Genomic DNA, 13,431 nt, shown 5'->3' on the forward strand with positions numbered 1-13,431 from the left:
TTATTTTTTTATATATTTTTCTTTTATAAAATAAATATTTATGTGTATTAAAATAAATATATATATTTTTAACACAATGAAACATGAAAATGGGATTTAATAGTATATGCATTGAATGATTTCCACGATGGGAATAAAGTATGTGTTCAAATCGATCCAAGACATTTGAATTTTAGTAGAGAATATTGTCTCATTGTATTACGATAAGTCGTCTACTATTTTTAACTTTATTTTTATATCGTTGAATTTTTTTTTTTTCAATAGTATTTTTGTTATATATATTTTTTTTATATGTATCCAATATTCCAAGACTCATACAAATTCTAATAAAATTGAGCGTGTTACTTGTGTATTTTTTTCTTAACTAAATTGGATTGGTATTTTATTGGCAATACTTGTTTTTTAAGTTGACACTTGAATAGTTATTTTCTTTGTTTTATAAACATATAAAAATGATAATATAAAAAATATAATATATATGTTAGGATAAGAGTACCAAAATTATTTTAAAATCCAGGATGAAAATGTTGTTATGTCAATTTAGTCGTTTGGGATTCAAAGTTATTTTCAAATACCTTCAAATAATCATGTAAAATTTGTGTCGATAATTTTGACTTTCCAATATACATACATGTATTTTTATTTTGTGTGTACGATATGAAACAGCTTCCGTGGGGTTGTCACAACTTTCACAGAGTATATACACATTGAATTTAAAACTTATACTGTAACCATGTTATTTTCCATATATATATTTTTTTTGTTTTTTATTTTTTTTTTTTCTATATCCTTTTCAAGTACTATTTTTTAATTTATATATACTTGGATTATTTTTTATTATTTATTTATCCTTATTGAGTATGAATTTTATAATCAAGAGTTTTTTATCTTTTCATGAAATAAATTAATTAGTTGACACTCGATTTACACTCGGGACATTTATGATAGAGAAATCATCCTTTTTTTTGTATTTTTTATTTTTTTTATATTTAAATTTACATGTTGAATAAAAGGCAAAAATTGCAATTTTATATTTCATCAATTCCATAGAATGTAAATGTAAATAAATAATATTTTATTTTAATTTTAATTACATTAAATATGATATATATATTGAGTTCATTTTACAGATCGTTTATGATTCAGTTGAATCACTATAAAATTGTAATTCATTTTCTTTTTAAATAAATATTTTTTAACAAAGCAAATTGCATAATGTAAAATACTTTTGAATATATCAATAACATTTTACATTATCTTTTGAAAAAATATATAAAAAAATTGATTGAAAAGTTATTTTTTCATTCATGTGGTTTCATCGTGTAATTATAAAGTTTCCTGTATAGAATTCAAACTTTTTTTTTAAATAACCAAATAAAAATAAATAAAGAACACACGCACCGAATTGTAAATTTTCCATGAGCTGAATCACTTCAAATAAAAATCAATTTTTGAAAATATTTTATATGCATAAAATGTCAAAAATATATATATTCAGTTGGTACACGCATATATCCAATATTCTCATTTGCCTATTGTCTATTTTCATTGTCCAACGTCATTTTGATGAATACCATAGATAAAAAAAATTACAAAATGCTCACATGGTCGTAAACTAAATCAATTTTTTTTTTTTTCTCTTCTCCAACATGTACATAATATATTTTTACATGAAATTAGTTTTTAACGTCACGTGTCATTTTGTTCATATATAATTTATCTAAAGTACTATCCACTTATATCTTTAAAAATAAATAATAAAAAAATATTATGATTTTTTATTTATATATTTTTTTTAAAATGAAAATACTTTATTTTTCCATTTTTATCATTGTAAATTTTTTTTGTTATAAATTTTTCATGCAACCTTTCTTTCGTTTGAATTTTTTCTTTTTTTTTAACGATTATAATGCTAGTGTGAATTTGAAGAAAGAGATGTTGAATCCCTTTGTTTATTTTTTTCAATAGAATAAAAAATAAAAAAAAGTATATAACTTGGATCCGTATAAAAAAAATTAGGGCATGATATATATTTGATATGAAAATCATTTCATTGTGTGTTTCCATGCAAATTTAAGATATTTAAAGTCAATTTTCAGTCAATAAAATAATACTAATGATAACGTCAACATAGCCAATCAGCTTGCTTGTTAATTCCGGCTTGAATTAATACCGCAAGAGCTTAAAATATCTTCTAGTTTATATATGAAAACATTTATAAATTCTAAATACATGTATGCTTATTGTTATATATGTATTTATGAATATATTACATATCTATACAAACATACAGACATCAAAAAAATATGTGCATGGTAAATTTTACCATTTACACGTATACAAACACTGTGCATATGTTTCAACAAATTTGTTATAAATTTATGAGTTTAGAGGCAACATGTATGTGTATATACATTTATTCGTATTACATTTCCGCTATATGAGAAAAAGATTTATACAAATTCCATTTCTACATATAAAATAAGAAAAAGATTTTTGTGGTTTCATGTAAAAAAAAAAAAATATAATAAAATATAAAACAAAGACAAAAAAAATATTTTATTTTTTGGAAATTTTACTTAATTTGTTTTTTATGTATTTTATTTGTATGTTTATTATTATTTTTTTATTATCATTTTGTTTTTTCTACGTTTTTGTACGAAAGATATACGTAATTGGTAACAATTTGTTTTGGCTTTTTTTCCCTTGGGACAAATAGTAAACGAAAGTTTTGTTGGTACAAGTATGAAGTTTCAATTTATATTTAGAATATTAAATTTCGTAAATTAAGTTAAAAATAAGTAAATGTAGAAAAATGTTTTATAAATATAAATTAATTTATATATATTATTTTTTTTGTTTATTTAATTTGAAAAGAATTTTAATGAAAATTGATAGCTGATTTTTATGGCTATTGATGCTTGCGGTTGAATTTTTGGGATCAATAAATCTAAATTGAGAGCAACAATTCGTTTTCTCAAAAATTAAATATATCTGAATGAGTAAATATATAAATTAAAAATTAAAATTATCCCAAAAATCATTAACAATATTATTAAAACATAAAATTATCTTGATAATTGTTGAAATGTTTTTTTTTTTTTTTCTCTTTTGTGTCGTTATTTTGTATAAGGAAAAAAGAATGAAAAATAGAAAATAAGTTATTTCTAGAAAGTATAGAACTCGAGTGAATTTTCAATTTTCAAGCTTTTTGTCCACTTTAAGATGGAAGCGGATCCAATTTGCGAAGGTTACAGAACTCTCCAGAGATTCACATTACTCTGCTCGTCTTACGGTTCTTCACCAACCACGCTATTGTCTGCCAAGGATTTATTACATTTATTACCTTGTATCGAATGATAAAAAAATTCTTAGAAATAAAGAAATTCAATAATCAGTTAAATTTTCTTTTTTTATTATAATTTTTTTTTAACTCAATAATTGATAATAAACAAGTTAAATTAATCATCGAAACTTGATGAATTATATACATATATAAGAAGGAAAAAAAAACAAAAAAAACCAATTATGATTTATTGGAGCATAGATATTTTCATTATTTTATTATTTATGGTTTGATAATCGAAAAAGAAAACGAAAAAAAAAGAAAAACTTATTAACCATAATAACGAATATTTTCAATAAATTATTATTTAATTAAAAAAACATACTGAATCAATAGAATGAAAAAAAAAATCGCGTGTAATTATACCATTTGTAAAATATTCATTTTAATTTTTTCTTTCGAATTATTATATATTTTTTAAATAATAATTGAATAAACCTTTAGGAATTTATTTCAATGAAATTTCATTCAATATTTTATGATTAAATTTTTGTTTTTAATAAAAATTCTTGAAATATTTTAATTGTATTAATAATTTGAAAAAATAATTAAACAACAAGCTAATTGAATTCAAAATTCAAAAATATATTTTGTAAAACATGCATGTTTAAAATTTATGTTTAAAATGAATATCACACAACGGTTCTTGTAATTTGATTATCAAGTCAACTTAATGGATTTACTGATTGATATTCCAATAATTGAAATATATAGATATATATTCATGAATCCACTTAAGCCAACGATAATAATTGTTGTGTAAATGTATCTACATTTTGTAATGATGAAAGCTCTACACCTAAGAGCAATTTCAGTAATGTTCTCTGGTCATTCTGTGTTGACTATTGGCACTTTATACTCAAAGCAATATTATCATGATTAAAAGCCACATTATAATCATCTCACTCAAACAATGAATATTGACAATTGTTTAATCTCTTACATGTTTAATGTTAATAATTATTTCACGTAAATTATTAAAGGTATCTTGGATGCGAAAACGTGATATGCATATATTAAGTGCTGGAATATCGACATATACGTCTGACTTGAGATTTCAAGTGATTCATCCAGACAAGTCAGAGAATTGGACTTTGCAGATAAAGTCACCACAACTACGGGATTCAGGCATTTATGAATGCCAGGTCAGCACTGAGCCAAAGATGTCACTCAACTATACGCTCAACGTGGTCGGTGAGTACGCTTTGAATTATTCAATTTTTATTTTATTTATTTTTATCATTTTTTTTTCGTACTTTTATATACACACACACATACACAATGTAAAATATAGAAATATATATATATATTACTAGAACGTTTTCTCGTAAATCTTATTTTTTTTTTTTTTTTTTTATCCAGTTCGATCCACACTCGAGACATTCAAAATAGAAAATCTTTTTCTTCAATATATACATACACTGTATACTTTTTTTTTTTTTTGATATTCTTTGTATTTTTTTTCTTTATGTCTAACTTTACATGTTGAATTTACAATTTTATATTTTTACTGATTTTATGTATATTATATTGAAAATAAATTTTTTTATTTTGAAAATTATTTACATTGATAAATATTAATGCTTTAAAAGTTGGGCTTGGAGAATTTTATAATAAATTTAATGATCAATAATTTGTATAGATTGAAATTTTATTTTTATTTTCAATTACTGTTTTTTTCATTTATATATTAGTGGATTATTTTGAAATAAATTAATTTGTTCGCACTCGATCGACACTTGAGACATTTAAAATAGGAAATCTTTTCGTATACTGTGTGTATATTTTTTTTTTATCATGTATTTAACTTTAAATGTTGGATAAAAGAAAAAATTTCAATTCCGAATACTTACTGACAATGTATTATATTGAAAATATTTTTTTTTTCAAAACTATTCATACGAATAAATATTAATATAAAATATTGAAAACAGTTATTGCATTTTAAAAATATTAATAAATTTAATAATCAAGAATTTGTTATTTAAATATATTAATTAATTTTGAATACTTTTATTATATTATTTTGCAGATCTTGTTTTATTATGTAGTTAAATTATAAATTTATTTTATTCATCAAATAAAATTTTAACGATGTAACCACTTTACTATATCCCAACCACAACATTATTAGTTAAAAAAAAAAATTAAAAAAATCATTTTAATTAATTTATATAACGTAAGAATTTTAATAATTTATAAAACACAAATGTCATAAATACATCTGTGTTAATAAATATTTAAAAAATAAAATTTAAATATTTTAATTCATCTATAATGTATGATGGTATACAAAAAAATCTCACCAACTCATCAACTGACTTTACGAGGATTCTTGATTCTAACATCTCAACACGTAGAACCAAAACGATTTATCTATTTATCCATTGTAGTAGTGTATATGTGTTCTTTGTTCTACCAGACATGACAGATACGATTTTACTATTTTTCTTGATTTTTCTTCTAATAATTTATCTAACATACACATTTTGATTTCGTATTCACTTCAATTTCTCAATTGTCGTTATTTGTCGATACTCAACTATCTGCACATACATCATTTTATATTTATTTTTACAATCACTAGATGCTGATAGACAAATATATATGTATCGTACTATCAGTAAAATATTTTATCAACTAATTTTTTTATTATTAATATATATAAATTATTATTATCTTTTTTTTCTATTACTCATTTGATGGTAACAAGGGCCACATGCCAATCTCATTATCGTCGTTGAAACCCGATGATCCTTCTATTTTTACCGTCTATACAAAAAATATATATATATATTGCAATGAACCCGATAATAGACGACATTCCATTAAGGTCCTTCACGTGTCTGGACTTTGAGTACCGAGTATATCTTAAATCCAGATGCCGTCGTGCGATTTTTCAAGATGAAAAACGTTTTCAGAATTTTATACACATATACACTCGGATATATATTTATTGACACATACACACTCACACAGATATTATATATAAATCTATAATATATATGAATACACATTGAAACATGTTAAGCTCACCAACGAACACTTATTACAAAACTATATGCATATGCCAATGGTAAATGAAGCTAAATATTTATTTTTCAATTTCCATCAGATGTTCATGTATAATAAAATATATATTGTATACTGTCAAATAAAATTTATTGCAAATTACTATCAACTATTAAACTCAAAAATTCAATAAAATTTATCATTTTTATGTGTAATTTATTTTTTTTTTAATTTCATTTTTACAACTGATAAAAATAAAATAAAAAAAGGATTTGGCATTTTTGTTTTTTTTTCTACGTTATGGGTTTTTATTTTTTAAATTTATTTATTATTATTTTTTTTTTTAATATAGTGGATTGTCAGTTATTATTTTTTCGAATAAATATAAAGGCTAATATGGTTACTCATGATTGGAATATATGTGGATGATAAAACACCGATCAATTGATCAATTTTAAAAAACAATAATTTAAATTTGAAATATATGCTTTTTGATTATATTTATAAGAAAAAAAAATTATATTTATTGGGTGAAAAAAAATTTATTTTAAGCACCAATACGAGTTACTGGCAGAGTAATACATATTGTTGAATTTTAAGAGTATGTTGAGCAATAACTTTGCAATTCTTTTGGTTTAAGTTTAAAGATTTAAAGTCTTTTATATGTGCAGTGATAAATACATGTTTGTTTGAATTAGTTGTGAAAAATTCTTGGTAAATGTTAGACGAAAAATTGGAAAAACAAAGTCGTCAGGCGTCTTGCTATAGTTGATCGCAAGTGCACTTGCTATCTTTTTTTTTTTTCTACCACATACAAGTTTAAGTTTGCTATTTTTTTCAGAAAATTTTAGAGTGAGTGATAAGTTACATTTTCTGTTGATCCCAAGTATCTTCTGATATTCACTTGACATTTAAAAAAAAAAATTAAAAACTTTATTAAACAAACAAATAGTTTTTTCTCTGAGTGAAAAATATATATAAAAATTTCAGATAGATTTAAATTATTTTTAAAACGAGTTGAAAATAAAATTACGTTTAAATTTGGATAGACAAATTTCAGTAGTACAAGTCAAGCTGTGTCAGACTATTTTACTTTTTAATTTTACGTCTTGAATTGATAATTAAATTGTTATAATTAACTTAAATTATTTATTTATTTAATATTTCAATATAATTTAAATGAACTTTTTTTTTTTTCAAGTTCAGTGTACATATAGACTTGTAAATTATCCTAATAGATTTGTTGTATCAATTGCTAATATTTAAATGGTTTTTTTATATTAAAGTATAATATATTATCTCTTTGTTGATTTATTCATATTGATATTGGTGAATTTTCACGTGATCGCCCAATTAATGAAATATTTATGTGTACAAAGCTCGATGGGAATCCTCAATCATTTTCAATATTGCCAAGAAAATATTGACTTTTACAATCGAGATATTTGTTGTTCAAATTCAACTATATAATAATGATAATCATATTGAATTTTTACTAATAAAATATGTATATATTTATTCCAATTTATTTTTAGAAAAAAAAAAAGGAGAGATAAATAAATTTTAATGCAAAAATAATTTTTTTTTTTTTATTCAAATACGCTTTTGATTGATTGACATGAAATAAATGAGTATTGAAAAATAAAAAAATAAAAAATTCATTATTGCTCTGCTTCAATTACTTTTCTTTATTTTAAAACTTTATTTACTATTTTTTTTTGAATATTTTTTATCAACCTTTTCAATGTTTTTTTTTTTAAATCATAAAAATAAAATTCATTTCTCTAATTGAATTTTATTTTTGATGGGCAAACATTTTTATTCAGACGTCTATATCAACTGCTGATAAAAAATAATAATAAATATTTATAATAAGTATATACTTTATCAAATTTATTTACTTTTTTTTTGCGCGAAATTGAAAATATAATAAATGCAAAAATATAAAAAATTTATAATTCAATGGTGTGTTGTCAAGTGAATACAAACATAGTTCATCAAGCAGAAAATGTGCTGATATAACAATGTAGAAATAGTCCAAGATTTCAACAATGATTAATATAGGACATCGAAGAGGCCACTTAGCACAACCGCGAGTTTCACGATTACAAGATCAAAAATAGCCTGGAGCGAGGCCAACTATTCATTTTATACAATCTTATATCACAATGTTTTACCTTTTATTATTATTATTTTTTTTCTTTCAACTTCACTATTTCCATTGTACTTCTTTGACTATCACAATTCCCTGGATTTTATTATTATACACAAAATCATTCATTGATAAAAAATTTTAAATTACAATCATTTTTTTCTGTATTTTTTATTTATATCATTCGAAAATCCATTAGGTATAAAAAAAAAATAATAAACGATGATAAAGAATAAAAAAGGAGAAACGAACTATGCAAAACTTGCAGTACTCAATCAATTGTTGTACAAAAAAAAAGTAATTTAACTCGAATTTAACTATTAAAACATTCCAAGAAAAAAATAAATGAATAAATATAATAGTAAGAGATAAAAAATAAATATATTGTGAAAAATGAAAGATGAAAAGAAATTTTATTTTTATACCCATCACGAATTTTCATAGAGATAAATGACTTTTAATCTAAAAAAATATATAAATTTGATCATAAAAATTATTCAAATAAAAATTTAATAACATTGAATTAATTTCTTTTCATTTTTTTTTTTTTTTTTTGATAAGCTAAATTATTTTGACGAGATGCAATTATATTTAAATATGGGTTTAATTAAAATAGCTATTAACGAGAATTTTGATTGTATATAATCAAATGAAATGATAGTTATAATCTTGAAAAATGAATGACATATATTTTAATAAGTTTTTTTATTTTTAAAAGAAATAAAGTTTTAAAATTTTGACATTTTCTATTGATTATTATATGTCTTGTTTTATTTTTGTGTTATTTTACGTGTCAGCATATTTTTTTTTATCGGTGTACCGAGTCAAATAAAAAATGAAAAAAAAAATTTTATAAAGAACATTGAATTGCATCAAAATGTCTTTCATGTCTATTACTGTTATACACCGAATGAAATGAAAAACTAGATAAATCAATCAAGAAAAAAATATATTTAAAAAAAAAGGTTTTTTACTTGAATGAACACATGAAAATACTCAAAGGACTGTGACGATGATTTCTCAAATTTGAGAGTTTATCGATTGAATTTGATTCTTAAACTCAGCTTTGACGCTTTGATTTTTTTTTTTTTTTTTTTTTTTTTTTTTTGGGAAGTTGCTGAAGCAGACGATAAAATTTATCCGAGTCCTTCAAACACCATAAATTTCTGCATCATTTTAGTATTTAAATAAAAAAAATATTAAACTTTTTTTATTTTAAATTAGTTGGAGACACAAAGCGGATAAATAATATTGAAAAAAAAAAAAAAACAATAATCATAATATAATAAAAAGTAGAAAACTTTTTTTCTTTCTTTTCTTGCAGTTGAACAGTTATCAAAGATATTATGTCTGGATTGACTATTGTTCAATTGTGCAACAAAATTATACATAAAAATTTTCAACGAGTATTTTAAAAGTATTTATATAATACTTTTAAAAAGTTTGAATAAAATTTATATTGACTTTTTTTTTTTGTTTTTTAATTCAATCAGTACTTCAAATATTTACATATGCATAAATAAATGTAGTTATTTATTATTATTTTTTTTTTGTTTTGTTGACTGAAAATGAAAACTTTTTAAAGTGAGTAATGTAGATGATGTATATCTGTATATGCAAAAATATATTTGCAAAAGTCTAGTGTGTATATTTATATGTAAACACTTGAGTTTATGTATTTTCAATTTTGTCCAAATACAAACAACAGAAAAATCAAAAGAGACACAAATATTGATAAATATACAAAATAATAAAAATTTAAAATTCAAGGGCATAAATCTGTTCAATCAATTGGTATTTTTTTTTTTTTGTTAGTCTAGTTTTTTTTTTTTTACATTGCATTTGCTTGAAAAATAGCCTAGTTATTTTGTTTGTATAAAATTTTATTCAGGTATTTTTTGGATGGTAGCTGCACTTTTTTTTGTTTTTTATTCACATCATTTTAGATATGTATTTGATTGTTACATAACTTATATTTACAAGTAAAAACATACGTAAACTTGAACACACACTTTATATACATGGAAAATCGGTAAATAATTGTGCAAAGTTTACTCAATGTAAAAATTGGAAATGTGCCAAAAAAGATTAGTCTGTGTTTAATTTATGCAAGTCAATTTTCATCGTTTTTTTTTTTTTTATTTTAAACTCAATGTAAACACATAAACAAATAAAATTGTATATAATCAATAAAATAAATATTATATAACAATGTAGAATCAAAAAATTTTTTTTATAGATTTTTTTAAAATTTTTAAGAACCTAAGAATTTCAACTCTTTTCTTTACGTTAAATAACTTTATAAAAAAATTTATTTTATATAGCAACTTGAAAATTCTTTAGTATTAAGAGTCAGAAATATCATACAGTATATATAAAATATTGAAAGTTGTTGAGCAAAAGAATTCACTGAACATTGGTATAAAAAAATGAAAAAAAAAAAAAAAAAATTGAATAGAAAAATAAAAAATTCAATTTATTTTCTTTTATTTATTTAGTTTATACGTGAAAAATCATCGTTTAGTTCAGAATTTTTGATATTTTAGTCATGAAATATTTCAGGATAAAAATAAAAGTCAATTTTTGTTTGAAGTAACGTCAGTTATTTTGATCTACAATATTTACAGCTTATTATTTACACTAAAATAAATTCTAGTTCTTCAATGAAATATTGATTATTCTCAACAAGTAAGATGAAAAAAAATCATGTCAATAATTGTATGAGAATTTTTTAAAAAATAGTTGCAGTCTGTTTCTGCTTGCTTGAAAAATTGTTGGAAATATCTCCTGATGCGTTCTCTTAGGAGGATTTTATTACTCTTTTATTAAATTTTTATACGTTAATTTAAAATATAAATAAAAACATAAATGATAGATGCTATTTAAAAATAATTTAACAAACAAATATGCTAAAATTAAATTTACAAACATGACATGTTGCTTGTTAATATAGAATTTGTATATTGAGGATCTTGAATGCAGATACAAAGATAATATACTAAACGGTCCAAACCTAATACAAACTGGGATAACTAAATGCTCGTGTTAACCAAGTCCTTAGGGTGAATTAGTTGAAAACAGATTTACGAAACTCTATCCAGCAACAACATTGCACTTCAGAAGCTTCTGTTTGAAGCCAATAACGCTTTTATGTATAGATGGATGGATGGATAGATGTATGGATAAATACATATAAAGGTTTGAAAATGACTATATAGTCATAAATATATATAAACTTTGTTTGGTCTTTATCATCATCATCATTATTATTATTATGACGTATTTCAATTAACGTATATTCACAATGTATAGAAATTTTCATTTAAAATATTAAATAGGTTAATCCTATTTCTGATAAATTCACAATGTAAATTATTATTATTATTTAATTCTTTTGTGAATTTAAGCTTTTTATAATGACTATTCCAATAATATTCATGACATACATTCTTATATAATTATTCATTACTACATTATTTGATTAACTTATATAACATACAATCAAGTATATGTAATTTAAAGTATAATTGTATATTAACTATATAAAATTAATTATTAATTAATTATTAATATTATTATGTAATATCTATCATATAATTATAACATTAACTATTATAAATAATATAAATATTCTAATTATATATTATTTATTTGAGTATTATCTATTGAATCATTTTCATTGATGCCAGAATATGCCAAACCAATTCTTGCAATATTACGTGCAGCATTTATGACACTCTGGCTTACTTCAGATAAGTATTAAAAATAAAAGTTTTTATGAATTTGAAATATTTTATAATTATCATTACATGTCAACCCATAGATAAATAAATAATTAAAAAAATAATATTATTTTTATTTGAGTGTAAATTATTTGAGTTTAATTTTGATGAAAATTTTTAAATAAAAAAATTTTTTTTATTTGATTTTAAATTATTACAATAAATAATTTAATATTTGAATTTTAAAAATTGTACATTATATTATTTTTCATTTACTTTTTTTATTTTTCATTTTTGATAAATTATTTTCAACACTTTTTTTCAATTAAATTCATGATATTTAAATAATAAATAAACATGGAGTATTTAGTTTTTGAACTTGATGTATTCGGGCAAGAAATTTATATAAAACAACTCTAGTTGTGGTCAAATTGGTTTTATGTGATGAAGTCCTAGTATTAGTCTCATGAGAATGGTCATGCTAAGTTTATTCTTGCAAAAACGACAGAAACAATAAAAGAGAAATAGAAAATTAGTTAAACCAATTGTAATTTTAAAAGTCACTCAAGTGAATAATAAATATACACAGATAGAAAATAAGATATGCATGTATAAAATGAATGAAAACAATAAAAAACAAAGAAAAAAAAAAAACCCATATAAATGTATACAAAAAATAAAGATAGAGAGAATTACAAAAACAAGTAGATATGGTATTAGCATTGAAACAAGTTTCAAAGTGCATGACCAAGATGCAAAATGCAAATGTACCACGACATGATCTAGTCGATAATTGGAAAATCGCCAACATCGAAGGGGTTGAAGGACCTAGAATTGAACCAGTAGCTAGGAGGTAAAAGTGCAAGAGAGCTTTATACAAAAAAAAAAAAAAAAGTGATAAAAAAAAAAAACAGTGTGGTAGGATGAGAAGAGAGATGAGAGTGAGGTTAAAAAAGTAAAACGAATTAATGCCGTAGATATATAGATTGTTGGTTAAAAAAAATAAATAAATAAATAATAATAATAATAAATGCCTGGTGCGGTTGGCACAACGACGATACCGCGTGGCAAAATCCACCTCTTTTATATGTACGATGGCACTTGCAACGATTGGCTAGACTCTGCAGTTGCTGGCGCCATTAGCACCATCGATGGGAATTTTTATCATTATACTGTATATATATATACTCACAATAACG

At 22.1% G+C, this 13,431-nt stretch overlaps 2 protein-coding genes across 2 annotated transcripts in view; one reads left to right on the forward strand and one right to left on the reverse strand.

Moving 5' to 3' along the window:
* Positions 1 to 13,431, reverse strand: part of LOC122852683 (E3 ubiquitin-protein ligase MARCHF3-like) — a 138,150-nt gene that overhangs the window by 90,459 nt on the left and 34,260 nt on the right. The gene's annotated exons all lie outside the window — the stretch shown is intronic.
* LOC122852680 (zwei Ig domain protein zig-8-like) overlaps positions 1 to 13,431 on the forward strand; it is a 66,298-nt gene that overhangs the window by 29,706 nt on the left and 23,161 nt on the right. The window contains exon 2 of the mRNA XM_044152604.1: positions 4,330 to 4,540. Coding sequence (XP_044008539.1) covers positions 4,330 to 4,540 — 211 coding nt within the window. The remainder of the gene's footprint in view (positions 1 to 4,329; positions 4,541 to 13,431) is intronic.

The sequence above is a fragment of the Aphidius gifuensis genome, linkage group LG3 (genome assembly GCF_014905175.1).
Source record: "Aphidius gifuensis isolate YNYX2018 linkage group LG3, ASM1490517v1, whole genome shotgun sequence".
In the NCBI taxonomy this organism is placed as follows: Eukaryota; Metazoa; Arthropoda; class Insecta; order Hymenoptera; family Braconidae; genus Aphidius; species Aphidius gifuensis.